The sequence below is a fragment of the Schistocerca nitens genome, chromosome 4, assembly GCF_023898315.1.
Source record: "Schistocerca nitens isolate TAMUIC-IGC-003100 chromosome 4, iqSchNite1.1, whole genome shotgun sequence".
NCBI classification, from domain to species: Eukaryota; Metazoa; Arthropoda; class Insecta; order Orthoptera; family Acrididae; genus Schistocerca; species Schistocerca nitens.
Window position 1 is genome coordinate 757,145,656 of NC_064617.1, and position 16,550 is coordinate 757,162,205.

A 16,550-nucleotide genomic window follows, 5' to 3' on the forward strand; every position below is an offset into this window, starting at 1 on the left:
CGGCACACTTCCCTGGAGCACCTCATAGCCTTTAAACAGCTTCGTGCTCGCATTCACCAACTTATCAAACGACGGAAGCAGGAGTTTTGGGAGAGGTATGTCTCATCCATTGGGTGCCATACATCACCTTCCCAAGTCTGGGCAAAGATCAAACGTGTTTTTGGGTACCAATCCCTAACAGGTGTCCTTGGAGTTAACATAAATGGCATTTTATCTACCGACACAAACGCAATTGCTGAGCACTATGCTCGAGCTTCTGCGTCGAAAAAATACCCCCAGCATTTCGCCCTCTTAAACGGTGGCTGAAAGGGAAAGTCCACTCATTCACTACATGCCACAGTGAATCCTATAATGCCCCATTTGCGGAGTGGGAGCTCCTCAGTGCCCTTGCACACTGCCCTGACACAGGTCCTAGACCAGATCGGATCCACAGTCATCTGATTAAACATCTCTCATCTGACTAAAAGTGTATCTCCTTGTCATCTTCAACCGGATCTGGTGCGATGACATTTATCCATCGCAGTGGCAGGAGAGCACCCTCATTCCAGTGTTCAAACCTGGTAGAAACCCACTTGTTGTGGATAGCTGTTGGCCCATCAGCTTCACCAACGTTCTTTTTAAGCTGCTGGAATGTACGATGTGTCAGCAATTGGGTTGGGTCAAGTCCTGGAGTCACGTGGCCTACTGGCTCCATGTCAGGGCGGCTTATGCCATAGTCGCTCTACTACTGATAATCTTGTGTCCCTTGAGTCTGCCATCCGAACATGAGTCTGCCATCCGAACAGCCTTTTCCAGACACCAACACTTGGTTGCCGTCTTTTTTGATTTACAAAAAGCGTATGACATGACATGACCTGGCGACATCATATCCTTGCCACATTATAAGGGTCGGGTCTCCAGGGCTCACTCCAGATTTTTATCCAAAATTTCATGTCGCTTCGTACTTTCCATGTCAGAGTTGGTGCCTCCCATAATTCCCCCCATACCCAGAAGTATGGGGTCCCACAGGGCTCTGTATTGAGTGTCTCTCTATTTTTAGTGGCCATTAATGGTCTAGCAGCAGCTGTAGGGCCGTCTTGCTCACTTTCTCTGTATGCTGACATTTTCTGCATGTCATACTGCTCCACCAGTACTGGTGTTGCTGAGTGGCACAGCTATGGGCTCCAGCCCACGGTTTCCAGTTTTCGCCCTCAGTCATGTGTTATGCACTTCTGTCAGCATCGTACTGTTCATCCAGAACCAGAACTTTACCTTAATGACGATCCACTCACTGTACTGGAGACATATCAATTCTTAGGACCGGTTTTAGATTTCCTCCGGTGCCTGGGAACATCAGTTGGGGTGCAGATCGCTCTCCACTGCTGCAGCTGTACAGAGCCCCTGTTCAATCCCGCCTCGCTATTGGAGTGTGGTTTATAGTTCAGTGGCGGCCTCAGCATTGTGTTTACTCGGCCCATTGGACCACTGTGGCGTTCACCTAGCAAAGGAGCTCTTAAGGCAAGTCCAGTGACCAGTGTCCTTGTGGAAGCCGGAGTGCCCCCATTGCAGGTTAGGCATACACAACTGCTGGCCAGATATGTAGCACATGCTCGTAGTTCTCCTGCCCATCCAAATCACTGTCTCCTTTTCCCACCCACGGCGGTTCATCTCCCACATCGGCAGCCCAGGTCAGGATTTCCAGTTGCAGTTTGTGTCCGATCTCTTCTTTCTGGAGTCCTTGACTTTACCACCTGTTGTTTAGGTCCATTCACATACACCTCCATGGTGTACACCTAGGCCGCAGCTTCTCCTGGACCTTTCATCTGGCCCAAAGGACTCAGTTAACCCTGCAGCTCTCCCCTGCTACTTGCTGTCGATTCTTGACAAGTACCGAGGCCACGCAGTGGTTTACACCGATGGCTCAACGGCTGATGCTCACGCCGGTTTTGCATATGTCCATGGAGGACTATTGAACAGCATTCGTTGCCCGATGGCTGCAGTGTTTTCACTGCCGAGCTGGTGGCTGTATCTCGTGCTCTTGTGCACATCTGTTCATGCCCTGAGGACTTATTTCTTCTGTGTACTGACTCCTTAAGCAGCCTACAAGCTATCAACCAGTGTTACTATCGCCATCCTTTGGTGGCATCCATCTGTACCCTGGACCGGTCCCATCATTCAGTGGTGTTTGTGTACACCCGAGGGCACGTTGGCACCCAAGGCAACGGACTTGCTGACAGGCTAGCCAAACAGGCTATGCAGAAACCGCTTATGGAGATCAGCTTCTCTGCAACTGACCTGCATTTAGTACTACATCACAAGGTTTTGTGGCTTTGGGAGACGAAATGGCATAACCTCAGCACACACAACAAAATTGCGTGCCATTAAAGAGACTACAAATGTGTGGCAGTCCTCCATGCAGGCTTCTTGCAGGGACTCTGTGGTTCTCTACCGACTCCGCATTGGCCATGCTTGGGCGACCCACCGTTAACTCTTGCGCCTTATGGACCTGCCTCAGTTTCGATGAAGCACCCGGTTGTCAGTGGCCCATATTCTGGTGCACTGTCTCCCTTTGACTGCCCAGCAACAAAATATTCGGTTACCAGACTCGTTGCAACTCATTTTATCTGACAATGCCTCATTGGCTGGTTTAGTTTGATGTTTTATTCATAAGGGTGGGTTTTATCATTTGATCTAAGTCTTAGCGCATGTCCTTTGTCCCTCTGTGTCCTCCACACTAGCGCTTTTACGGTGGAGGTTTTAATGTGTTGCAGAGTGGCTGGCTTCTCCTTTTTATTATCTTGGTTGGCCAGCCACTGTAACCTGCTTTCTTGTTTTACTCTCTTCTGTTTCTAGCGTGTATCTGTTTTCTTGTCCTTGTTTGTTCCTTTTAATGTTCCTTGCCTTTTCTTCAGTCTTGTGGTTTTTCCTTTCTTTTCATTTTGTGTTATAAGTCTCCTCTGTTTTATTTTAACACTTGTGGCATTGTTTTATTAGGAAAAAGGTAGTGATGATGACCTCGTAGTTTGGTCCCTTCCCCCCTCTTTTAAACAAACAAACCAACCATCTAATCTCCGCCCCCTACCCCTCCTCCGCCCCCTACCCCTCCTCCGCCCCCTACCCCTCCTCCGCCCCCTACCCCTCCTCCGCCCCCTACCCCTCCTCCGCCCCCTACCCCTCCTCCGCCCCTACCCCCCTCTCCTCCGCCCCCTACCCCCCTCTCCTCCGCCCCCTACCCCCCTCTCCTCCGCCCCCTACCCCCCTCTCCTCCGCCCCCTACCCCCCTCTCCTCCGCCCCCTACCCCCCTCTCCTCCGCCCCCTACCCCCCTATCCTCCGCCCCCTACCCCCCTCTACCCCCGCCGCCCCACCTCTACCCCCTGCCCTCCCGCTCCTCCCTCGCCCCCGCCTCTACACCGCCCTCCGTCTACCCCCCGCCTCTACCCCGCCTCTACCCCGCCTCTACCCCGCCTCTACCCCGCCTCTACCCCGCCTCTACCCCGCCTCTACCCCGCCTCTACCCCGCCTCTACCCCGCCTCTACCCCGCCTCTACCCCGCCTCTACCCCGCCTCTACCCCGCCTCTACCCCGCCTCAACCCCGCCTCTACCCCGCCTCTACCCCGCCTCTACCCCTCCCCCGCCTCTACCCCGCCTCCACCCCGGCCCGCCTCCACCCCGGCCCGCCTCCACCCCGGCCCGCCTCCACCCCGGCCCGCCTCCACCCCGGCCCGCCTCCACCCCGGCCCGCCTCCACCCCGGCCCGCCTCCACCCCGGCCCGCCTCCACCCCGGCTGTCTTCATCCGGTGTGTGTGACGTCTGACTTTGACTTTATTATGACTTTCCCCCCTCCTTCCTCCTTACCGCAGTCCTGCACCCCCTACCCTCTCCCCCTCCCCTGTGTCTTGCATGCCCTCCCTTCTGGGTGCTGTTCCCCCTACCAGGTCAGAGAAGTGTTGTCCCTGTTCTTTGGAACCTGCTGGTGATGAGATCGCGTCCTGGGACCACTGACCCCGCATCTCCCAAACTAGGGGCTTGCAGCTATAAGTTGGCCAAGGGACCCACAGTACTTGCACACCAAGGTTTCCTGTCTCTGTTCCAGATCTCTGTGAAGCCTGCTCTCTCCAAGTGCTGCCCTCCTTGACCTACAAAAAAGAAGAAGAAATGTAAATCCCCAACAAGGGCCCTCCAGTGGCCCTGGAGGTGCCAACTCACCCATAGCACCCTGATCCATACATTGTTTATGGATGTCACTGTCGTCTCTTTATGGTGATGGATGATGACCCTGTGGCGTGTCCAGTTTTGGCTCCTTCCCATCACGTGCCTCCCATTTGGATCCCTGTTACATACTTATTCAATGGAATTGTGACAGATACTACAGACTCCTTCTGGAATTGCAATCCCTTGCTTCCTTATACTCTGCAGCTTATGTCATTCTCCAGGAAACTCATTTTGCTGGTGCTCACTCAACAATCTTTTGTGGATTCCATGCTACCTGCCACATCTGGTTTGGCCCTTAGGGGGTTTCCAGTGGTGTCTGCATGTTTGATCCATATGAATGTTTTTAGTGCATGTAACCCCCTTCATACAATGGAAGCAGTTGCTGTCCGTGTGCACTAGGACCCTGTGATCATTGTTTGCAATCTCTTACTCCTGACAGGCCAGGCCACCTATACCCACTGCTATCACTTCCCTCCTTCAGCTGATACCCTCTGTCTTTCTCCTCCTTGGAGATTTTAGTGCCCAGCAGCCCATGTGGGACAGCGTTTTTTTCGTCTACTGTGGGTCTCTTCATAGACAAGTTCCTTGCGAACCGTGACCTGTGCCTTCTTAATGATGGTTCCCCTACCCATTTCAGTGCCATTTACAGCACTTCATCTACGACATCTTTAGATCACTTCCTCTCCCCGTCACCCTTTTTTACTCTTTTCACCACGCAATGACTTCTGCAGTAGTGACAACTTCCCATAGATTCTCTTGTTCCCTTCCCTCCTCTCGGTGGCCAGGTTACTCCACTAGGCTTTCCAATGGACTGATTGGCCTCGTTATACCTCCCTGGTCCTGTTTTCTTCCTTTTTGTCGGTTGCATTGATGAAATTGTTTGACATGTTCAATAGAATTATTTGTGCTGCAGGCAGTGCCATCACCCAATAAACGGGCCTCTTTCACCACTGGTTGCTCCCGTGGTGGAGCACAGCCACACCCATTGCCATCGCCATCCTTGTTCACTTTCAGGTATTGCAGTGCTTTACGTGGCACGCGTTCTTTGCCACTGTTATTACCTTTAAATGTTTTTTCACCAAAACCCATTACTTAATCAGAGCAAGTGGGTGTGTTGGGAATGCCTTCTCCTCTCTAACTTCTGTCCTTTCATCACGGGTGTGGGCTTTGTTAGGAACCCTGCAAGATTGCCAGCGTCAGTTGTCCATCCCAGATCTTGCCATTTTGGTTCCCGCAGAACATCTTGTGACACATTTCTCAACTTTATCAGCATCAGACTCCTACACATTCATCTTCCACCTCCAGAAACAGCGAGCTGAAATATCCCACTTATGTTTTAGCACTTGTCAGGCAAAATCCTACAATGAACCTTTCACTGATTGGGAACTTCCTCTGCCCCTCTCTTGTTCCCACGATTCAGACCCCGACCCTGATTCCATCCATAACCAGTAGCTTCAAAACCTCAATCCTTTACAATGACAGTATCTCCTTGGGGTGTTTAACCATATGTGGCTGTGAGGAGTTTTCCCCTTTCAGTGTAGGGACAGTATTATGGTTCTTGTCCTTAAGCCAAGTAAGTCTGACCAATGTCCCTTGCAAGTTACTTGAATGGACAGTGGCTCATCTCCTCGTTGGGTCTTCAAATATTGGGACTTTTGTCTCCTTACCAGTTAAGCTTTCAGGAGGTACGATCTCTGACTGTTCATCTTTTTTGACTGATAACCATAGTTTGGCTGGCCTATGATGTGACTTGGTCCCATCACATCATTTTTACACTCAATGAATGGAGTCTCCAGGGCCCCCTCTCGATTTATTAGTCAATTGGTGCCCCACTGGTTGTTCAGAGTTCAGCTTGGCAACATTTTCAGCTCTCCTGAGATAGAGGAGATTGGCATTCCTCAGTGCTTCGTATTAAATGTTCTTCTTTTTCACATCATTTGTGGCCTCCATCAGACTGTTGGTTACTCTTGCTCTGTATGTGGATGATTTCTGTATCTGGGATAGTTTCCACTCAGTTGCCTCTGTGGAGCGACAGCTCCAGGCTGTCACTTTCGCACGGACACTCGTGATTTTCAGTTGTCTTCCCCCTTAAGTCATGGGTGGTCCATTTGTCACCATGCTGCAGTCCATCCTGATCTGGAGCTCTACGTTGATACGCAACACCTGTCTTTGATCCTACAGTTTCACTTTTGGGTCATCTTTTTGACAACAAGCTTACTTGATTGCCCTATATCTGCCTCCTGAAGACTGGCTGTTCTGTAGACTTGGTGACCTTCACTTCCTTGCCCATACCTCATGGGACACAGTTCATTTGACTCTTCTCCACCTTTGGCATCAGTTCTGTCACATCTGGACTGTGTTTGTCAAGTTTATGGCTCAGCTGCCCCTTCCACATTGCTCCTCTTGGACCTGGTCCACCATCATCGTATCCATTTGGCTATCGGTACTTTCTGCCCTTGCCCTGTTAGTAGCTATCTCATTGATGCTGGGGTGTCGTCGTCCCCCCCCCCCCCCCCCCGTCCTTTGGTTCAGTCTTCCCAGCTCCTGGTTTCCTATGCCATCACTACCTGCTCTTTCCCTGCTCACCCCTCCTATAGTGTTCTCTTCACAACTTCGGGACGTAGCCTGCCCGCTGCTTGCCTTTGCTGTGGGTTTACAGTTTTGGCTCCACCTCTCCTTTTTTTCTCTGCTGCATTTTTGATTTTCCCTCTTTCTTTTTTCCCCACATTTTCTCCCAAGCAGCACTCCTTCTTTAGTTCCTTGGCTCCGGATTTGGATGAATCTCTCCCACAGTCTAAAAGCCTCCATTGTTTATTCCACACACTCTTTCAGGAGTTGGGATGCTATTTTATTTTACACCATGTCATGTGGGATATGCCTGTCAACATGGAACACCACCTCTTGCTGCCAGATGTGGGGCTTTTATCGCAGAACTGATGGTCATCTATTGGGCACTCTGCTTTATTAAATGGTCCCCCCTCACCAGTGTTTTTTGCGTGGTCTTCAGGCTATCATTCGACTTTATTCCCACCACCCCTTGGTCTCCGCCCTCCACAAACTTCTCGCTGACCTTGACCATGCTGCTTATTCGCTTCAATCCTTCTGGGTTTCTGGCCATGTGAGTATCCCCTGTAATGAGTTCGCTAAACATCTGGATTGGGTGGGCTACCACCTACACCTGTTCTCCAGGTATTGGATGGAGGGAGGGTTTGGGGCTTCATGTCAAATTCCTTTTTTGCTAGTCATGTGCTGGCTCTTGGGGGGCGGGGGGGGGGGGGGGGGGAGGGGGAAGTGGTCGGCTCCCACCATGTGCCATTCTTCCCTCCGCCTCTCCTATCAGGAATTTGCCATCTTTGTATCGGCTGTGGATTTTTCCTTTGAAATGAGCTGCTCCTCGACCCCCCCCCCCCCCTATTGTAGTTGCAGGTCTCCTCACACAGTGATTCATACTTTCCTGGACTGCCCCTGCCTTTTGGCTCTTCATACTAAATATGCCCTCCACCTTTCTTGTCCTGGGTGTTAGTTGATGACCCTTCACATAGTATCTTCGGTTTTCTTCACAAAACTAGTTTGTCCTCTCAGATTTCAGTACCTGAATTTCCTTCTGGAATTGGAGTCCCTCAGCATTGGCATTGGTTTGGTAGGCCTTCGGTCTTCCCTCCATCCCGGGAAGGTCCCCTGCCCCTTTCCCTATGTTTCCTCTGGTCATTTCTGCTGCCATTTTCCCCTTTTTTCTTGTAACTTCTTCCCCTGGTGTTGACCACATTGTGTCATGATAACTGATGTGGCGAGATTGGGATGGGTGAGCAGTGGTGCTGGCAGGCCGGTGTGTGCCCCCTGCTCTTCCCCTTCCGACTCTCCTCCTCCTCCTCCTCCTCCTCCTCCTCCTCAGACTCTCCCCCTCCTCCTCAGACTCTCCTCCTCCCCAACAACAGGCCACCTGCATAGGTTGGAAACTCAGACAGGCTTTTTTCTAAACATCAGCACCTCATTGCAGGCTTTCTAGACCTATATGAAGCATATGACATTGCTTGATGTCATCATAATCTATTTACCCTCTGTAACTGAGGCTTTCAAGTTTCCCTACTGATTTTTATTGTCCAGTTTTCATCCCATCTGTTTGGGTGCTAATGACCGTTGTAGTTGTGCGCCCTAAAACAACAATAAAAAAAAATCCCATCTGTTGTTTAACGTTAAAATTGGTACATCTTTCAGCTCCCCATGGGTTCAAGAGAACAATGTCCCACAGGGCTCCATGCCGAGTGTTACATTCTTCCTCCCAACAATAGGCTAGCGACTTCGGTTGGACTACTGATCGTCCCTGTGCTCATGTTGCTGCCCTTTACATTTGGTATAGCTCACATTATGTAGTCTTAGCTGAACACCAGCTCAAAGGCACCATTGAATGGCCTCCACCTGGGCCCTTTCCCATGGTTTCCAGATCTCTCCTGAGAAAGTGCAAGCCATGCGTTTCTGTTTTTGTAACATGATCTGTCCTGACCCAGAAATCTACTTGGGTACCCAGCACTTGGACATTGTTACACATTCCTGATTTTTGGGTATCTTCTCTGATAAAAAGCTTAGATGGCTCCTCCATATTTGTTAAAGACTAGTTGCGTGCAAAAGCTATCACTCTAGTTTCCTACCTGCACCTCTTGGGATACAGATCACACTATTCTCCTCCATATTTACTAGGCTCTGATCTCATCCCGACTGGACTGTGGTTGTTGCCAGATTTATGACTCAGTGGCACCATTGTTGGACCCAGTCCTTCATCATGAAGTAAGACTGCCCAGTGGCACCTTCCAGATTATTACCTTAGATAGTCCTCTCATTAAAACGGAGATCTTCCCTGTTTAGCTGACAGTACTAACTCTTGCTCACCTGTGCAGTCAGCATCCAACAGTTTCCTAATCATTCAGCTTGCCAATTCTTTTTGCATACAAGGGCCGTCAACCCCCTGACACATGCCCTTGGGTGGGATTGCCATTTGGGATGCATCTAGACACCCTCTGCAGAGACATCCATCTTACATTCATAGCAAGAGTTACCCCAAGTGTTCATGCGTGCCCACCTCGGTTAGTACCCTTACCACGGATTAGAACCAATCTATTTTAAGGACCTAAAGTTTGTCACCCTCATGATCTTTCAGCATCTGTTCACCTCAGTTCTTCAGGAATATCAAGGTGCTAGTGTTATTTACATTGTCAGTTAAAAAACTATTGATAGTACAAGATATAGATTTACATCTACCACTGATCAGGAACATTTGTTGCTGGGAGCTTGTAGTGTTTATCCAGCAGAACTGTTAGCCATTAACAGAGCCAAATGTTTTATTAATCAGGCCTCCCTAAACCGCTAATTTGCATTGACTCTTGTCACCGTGTGATATGTTATTCATAATCTCCTTTCTGACCTTAGTCATAGTGTGTGTGCAGTCTTCCTCTGGGTCCCAAGTCTTGTGGATACCTCAGAGAATGACTGGTCGATTGTTTGGCTAGAGAAGCAATTACTCCCCCAACATTAGCTTTGATGATACCAACTGCATTTTTGCTGGTGCAGAAGAGACTCTTGTCCCTGCACTATCTAGGAGACTGTTGTGACACGGGATAATTGTCGTTCCTTCTTGAAGACATACTCAGTCCTATGTCACGTCAACATCAGTCGTATCAGATTAACCCATGGTTTCATTTTATGTAATGAGCCAGTCCCATACTGTTGCAGAGTCATATACACTGTAGCTCACATCCTGGTGGAATCCCTCTTCTTTTGGCTCCCTATGCTAAGCATGGTCTTCGTGATTCTTTGACTCTGATATTGGAAGATGACTTGTGGACAGTAAAACTGGTTTTCTGTTTTCTTCTTGAAAGTGGTTTTTATTTTCAGATATAATATTTTAAACAACTAGTTCATTTTCTTTGTTGAAGTCATTTTTATTCTCAGATATATTATTTTAAACCCTGCTGCATCCTGGGTGTATGGGACTCCTTTGCCAGATGACTAGGTCATCACTCTTCTGCTCTGTTTTAGTTGTGTTGTTAGATCTTTTTTTCTGGCATACTGTATTTTCTGTCTTAGGGATAGTACTATGATGAATACTGGATGCAGTAGCCTCTTTAACACTTTCACTGTAAGGGGTAACTGGTGGGACAGTTGGAGGAATGCTCCCTGTCACAAGCAGGGCCCCACGGCACACTCAACTGCTGACCTGATTATCTCTCACCTGATTTTGTTATTGTCAGTCCAATTGCTATCCATTACATTTTCAGCCTTCTCATGCACTATTGTAAATCTCCCAGCTGGAAGGCATTCTTCACTCCATTTCCAGCACCTTGATTTTACCACTCCTACATACTTTCATAATTCGATGAACTTTCTGGCTTATGTCACTAACACTAGATGAACTATCTATTGATGCAGACTGATCAGCTCCTTGTTTAACCTGTAACTACTTTCCAAACAGTGGAATACTACAATAATTGTTCAGTTACTCTGTCTGAGCATCTTGTGATGTCACATTTATTGACTTCGGCAGTTCACTGTTTTGCCTCTTAATGTAACCTAGAGCTTGTGCTACACTGCAGCGTAATCATTTATCACAAACTCCTTTCTAAAGTTAATAAAAATATCTGAGCTTTGTCATTGGCAATATGCGTTGCACTTGTCATATTTTTGCTTCTCTGCAGTAAATGCTTGTTGTCTACTACAATGCATTACTACACTGTTGAATTTCATACCACTTAAGCTTCAATTAATGGCAGTTACAGTCACAATATTATTAGGACTGGGAAACTGTATAGCGAAATACTGCCAAACTAGAAATTACATATGATAAATATTATTTCACTTTTGACACTGAAAATACATTTTTTTCCACCTCTCATTTGTAACCTGTAGACCCAGCCATAGGCTAGAAACTGTCAAAGATGCTGATAGTGGTTTGTAACCTAAAATTATCCTCCCTTGACTCCAAAACTGATGCATTGTCAATCCATATACTTTATCAAAAAAACTGCTGGGCTGGCACTGCCTGTATATCTAACTTCAACCTATTATTTCACAGTCCTTTACAGGCTGCAGTAAAGTTCTGTTATAACTTTCAAATAATGTATAATTTGTTTCAGAAATATATGTGAAAGGCTCTTAGGAATTCTAAAACCAAATAAGTCTGATTTACTAAATCATGGGCCAACTAAAGTTCTCAATGCTCCTGTTCACCTTGCATCTATGGCTGCCAATTTGGAAGACAATGTGCAAGACATCAAAAGCATTTGGATGATGACTAGAGATGCTGGATTAGTAAGTAGTGTTCACATGGTAATACTTGTCATATAATGATTTGCTGTACAACAGTTTGTCATTGGAAGTTTGACTCGTTCTTGAAAAAATCTTTCAACTGTCAATATTAATGTTGTTTTAGAAATCATTTTAATTCTTTATACAGAAAGTTGATGCAAAGAAACTTGAGAAAGCTGAAGCAAAGTTACAACAAAAGCAAGAGAAAAGAAGCTTGGATATGCAAATGAATAGAAATCAAGCAACAACAGGACCGCGGTTAGAAACAGCAACTGCTTCACAAGTTACTAGCAAAAAGGAAACAAAATTGGAGGATAAAGGCAACAATCGGACTCAGGACATCCGCATAGAAAACTTTGATGTCGCTTATGGTAACAGGTAACTAATCTACCTTCTTGGCAGTACAAATAATTTTAGAACTGGGGCAGTGGCAACTGAAATAGGTATACGATTGACTGACAGTTGTTACAGTAAACAGATTTTTTTTAATACAGATGTTGAAATTATTAAGTATAATGTGGAATGAAAAGTCCGACAGTCCACTGCAGCTGTATTTATTCAAACCAATTACAGGCCCACACAACAGGTTTCACTACTTTAAAGTTGCATCTTCTGTTGTATATCTGTACAGAATAATTGTTTTAATTATAGCTTTGATAATGAGGAATTGAAGTTACCTGAGATATCTTAAAGTACTAAATGACTTGACTTAAACTTGGAAGAAAATATTACGCATCAAGTTAAGAAATTAGTTGTGGATCACATACGCCCCCACAAAGAACAGGCTTATACATATGAGAGTTGGAACTAAATAGTGGCAACTATATATTCACAACTGAAACAAAAGAGTTACATGTTTGCACCTGTTATTGTTCTTCAAAGTAGTTGCCGGCAATGTGGAAGGCATAGTATACCGTTAGCAGAGCCCGTTCTGTTTATGGTGCGAATGGAGCCATCTACTGCCTGTCAGATCTCTGGAACAGTTCTGAAGTGAATGCCACAAAGTGGTTCGTTCATCTTCAGAATCAAATGAAAGTCACAAGGACTTAAGTCTGGGGAGTATGGTGGATGGTACAGTACTTCCCAGTCCCATCGACCGAACAGAGCAGCCACAGCTTGTGCTGTATGTGCCTGCACATTGTCTTGCAAAATGACGTATGGGTTGTGCAGAAAGTGACGCCACTTCTTTCGCAAAGTTGGTCGCAAGTGATGTTCCAAAAATGAACAGTAATTCTGTGCATTGACGGTCTGCCTTGGGGGATCGTAATGCATTAGGATAACACCATCACAGTTGTACACGAGAATCACCATACTGGAGCTCGGACGCACTTTCGATTTTCGCAGCAACCCATAATGATGCCATTTGTTGGATTGGCGTTTCAGTTTTGGCTTTTACGATATGGCCCAAGTCTCAAGTGTTATGATACGGCGTAAGAAAGCCTCTCCTTTGCACTCAAAGTGCGTCTGTGCAGCATCGCAACACAGCCATTTCTGCATTTCCATCAAGTCATGCGAAACCCATCGTGATGCAATTTTTCACATGCCCAGGCGTTCCTTCAAGATGCGAAGCACAGTCGTATGTGCTAATCTGGTTTCATGGGCGAGCTCACGAATCATGTGATGTCGATCACTGTTGACTAACGCGGCAACAGCATGCACTTCTTCTTCAGAGATGCTAGGACGACCTGCCCGATGCATGTCTGCCACAGTTCGCCGACCTTCCATTGAAGGCTTTTACACAACGTATCACTGTTCTGTATGGCAATGCAGATTCCCCGCCTGTCTGTTGAAGACCTTGGTGACACTGTCGAGTTGTACGACCTCTGGCACAGTCAATCTTGATCAAACTCCGCTGTTCCTGTTTCGAAAACATAGTGACACCATTACGTTAGACCGCTCACTCACAAGTGACTGTCCGCAGCTCGTGGTCATGTGGTAGCGTTCTCACTTCCCGCACCCGGGTTCCCGGGTTCGATTCCCGGCGGGGTCAGGGATTTTCTCTGCCTCATGATGACTGGGTGTTGTGTGATGTCCTTAGGTTAGTTAGGTTTAAGTAGTTCTAAGTTCTAGGGGACTGATGACCATAGATGTTAAGTCCCATAGTGCTCAGAGCCATTTTAACCACAAGTGACTATCCTTGTGTAAAAACAGTAAAGCATTGACTAAAACTGAAAACAGACGGGGACTGTCCTCAAGTGACATGGAACAACTGTCAAAAATGGGACTGACCTGTGTTAAAATCACAAACTGTCATCACTGTGCTAATTAAAATGTGTTCTTGTCAGCCTTTGTCAAGTGGCAGACAATGCCCCTCATAGATGTTGCCCAGCAGTATTGCAGTAGCTAATGGTTACAATATAAGTTTTGTTCCCAATAATAATAAGCAAGTATTAAACATGACATGTTCTTCCAATAACCACTCCACATTTTCTACCCCTTTATCACCTGTTAGCCAGGACATTAAGAACTACCACCGTGTTCCCTATGGTCCCTTTTCAGAAAGAATAGGTAAAAATTGAAAAAAGAATAACATAAATCCTGTGTTTTTATCCCTCAGAATGTAGGTTCCAAGTATAACACAGGGAACAGCCAGTCAGTAATCCATATAAGAACACAGGGATTTATTCAATTTCCTGCAATGATTGTTCTCAAAAGTAAATTGGGCAAACAGCTAGTGGTTTCACAGTTCGCTTTAAAGAACATCTCAAAGTGAGCAGTTCGAAATCAGTGCTAACATCTCATTTATTACATAATCAAAATTATATTTCAGATCTCCACAACAAGCATGAGATGGTACATAAATAGAGAGAGTGCGATGTTATAAATGTACTTGAAGAGATACATATGATAGTCCATAAGACAGTCCCCTAATAATACACTCAATAGCTAGAGTTGAGGCACTAAGCTTTATTGGCCAGTTTTGACTATTTAAATGTTTGAAGTTAGGGGTATCAAAATCTAACCAGTTGGTTAGCTGATTTCAGCTTTTTGGTGTTAATATTCATGTTTAGTCCCACTGGCGATCCACTTGGAGGCCATCTGCTCCATTTACTGTATACACTGTTTTAATGACTTAGAAATAAGTAGTTCATCTTAGCAACATAATTATATTTAGCGTTATCCAATTTGAATTATAAATTTTACAGAGAGCCGAGTCTAATAATTCGCAAGGTGACCACAGTTCCTCAGCAGAGCACTAGTGTTGTGTTTTTCATATCTTCTGGGTTGCCCGCATTAGTTCAGTTTTCGTCACCGTCTCAGTACCGGAACGGCAGCCAGAGCACACCCTTCAACAACGCAAGGGATGTTATAGCTTGGTTGTCAGCTGCTATGTTGGTGACAAATGCATACTGTGTTAGCTTTTGCTAAGTTTGACCAGCAGAGTAAGCCTCTTCCTTTCAGTCCTTGCTGGCCCCTAAAACAGTTAAAATAATTTTCACTGGATTTCAATACATTAATTTTACTATTTTTCATCACTAATATTATTTTATTCTTTAATTACCATAGAAACAAGTACTTGCCTGTGTAACATCTATGAGGGACATTGCTGTTACTTGATGTAGGCCAACAAGAACATATTTTAATCAGTAAATTAATAACAGTTCCTGGTTTTAAAACAGGTCTGTCCCATTTTTGGCAGGTGCTCCACATCAGTTGGGTAACTACTTCCCACACTATATGACGGGTAACTACTTCCCACACTATATGACGTAGCATTTGTAAATAACCTTCTTTTGGTATGAAATTGCAAATCATATTTATTAAATATGTATAAGGCCTTTCTTTGTGGGGCCTGTGTGATCCACACCTAATTTCTTAACTTGATGTGTAATATTTTCCTCCAAGTTTGTCTAGTAGCTCAGTACTTTAAGATATCACAGATAACTTCAGTTCCTTATTATCAAAGCATTACTTTAAAAAAAAAATCTTTACAGATATTCATCAGAAGACGCAACTTAAAAGCTGCGTAACCGGTTGTGTCGATCTATAATTGGCCTGAATAAATACAGCTACAGCAGACTATTGGAGTTTTCATGCAGTGTTACACATAATAAATTTAGCACCTGTATTAAAAAACTGTGTACTGTATGAATTGTCAATCAGTCACACAATTCTTGGCAGTAGTAATTACGGTATGCAATTTTTTGTCTCCTGTGCATATATTACTGTTTGAATTCCAGTGTGTGAACAGGCAGAAAATTATACTTTTATCTAGCTACCATGTCCACAGATTTTGGTTTTTCTTCAAATTTGTTGCAAAATTTGCTGGTTGCAACAGAATAGGAAAAATAAGAATTAATTCTTGCCTGACTTTGCCATTTGATAATTCTGTGTGTCTGTGAGAGCGGGGTCATTGTGCTACATTGTGCTACTTTTCCATTGTACTGTGTGAACCCAAAATGAGGTGCATATCAGCCAACTGTTCATTAGTAAATCTATCCATACTGCTGTATATCAGTGCTAACATACAACTCACACTGGCGGAGAAACAGAACAAAGCAGAACCGAATACAAGCTTGAGGGCAAAGAGTAAAGTGGATGTTGCCATTGTCAGCAGGAAGTACTGTGAGTGGCCAGAAAAAGTTCCTTTCAAAACAAAGGTATATTGTCACAATTTGCAATGTTGTGCAAATGTTTTCAGATCAGTACAGATACAAATGTAAAAATGATCATAAACCAAAGTAATGCAGTTATTCACTCCCTTTTTGTCCATACTTGCTTCCTTCTACAGTTCTACCTTGAGCAAATTCATGTTTCATACCTAAATATACTTCGGTAAAATTTCATCATTGTCAGTGGGTTAATTTATTTTCTTAGTGCTGGATACTGATGTTAATGCAGCTGTCTTGACATTGTCAACACAGCTGATATGTTGGTCCAGTTTGTAATTTTTTTGTTGCCTCTGCTATTTCATGCTGCTACGTGTTATGTAAAATGTTCTTTCTCACACACACTTGGAAAGTACAGTTTACTTACCCTATACAGGCATGGAAGAGTGGAATCAACAAAAAATGACAAACTGGAGCAAAATATTAGTTGTATTGCAAGTGTCAGAAGG

The 16,550-nt window shown here is 45.4% G+C and overlaps 1 protein-coding gene across 2 annotated transcripts in view; it reads left to right on the forward strand.

The window, feature by feature from the left end:
• Positions 1 to 16,550, forward strand: part of LOC126253051 (ATP-binding cassette sub-family F member 3) — a 139,423-nt gene that overhangs the window by 26,941 nt on the left and 95,932 nt on the right. For both annotated transcript variants that reach the window (XR_007545890.1, XM_049954131.1), the window contains exons 3-4: positions 11,320 to 11,494; positions 11,640 to 11,869. Coding sequence is in view for 1 of the 2 variants with exons in the window: in XM_049954131.1 (XP_049810088.1) it covers positions 11,320 to 11,494; positions 11,640 to 11,869 (405 nt within the window). In the remaining variant the exon portion in view is untranslated. The remainder of the gene's footprint in view (positions 1 to 11,319; positions 11,495 to 11,639; positions 11,870 to 16,550) is intronic.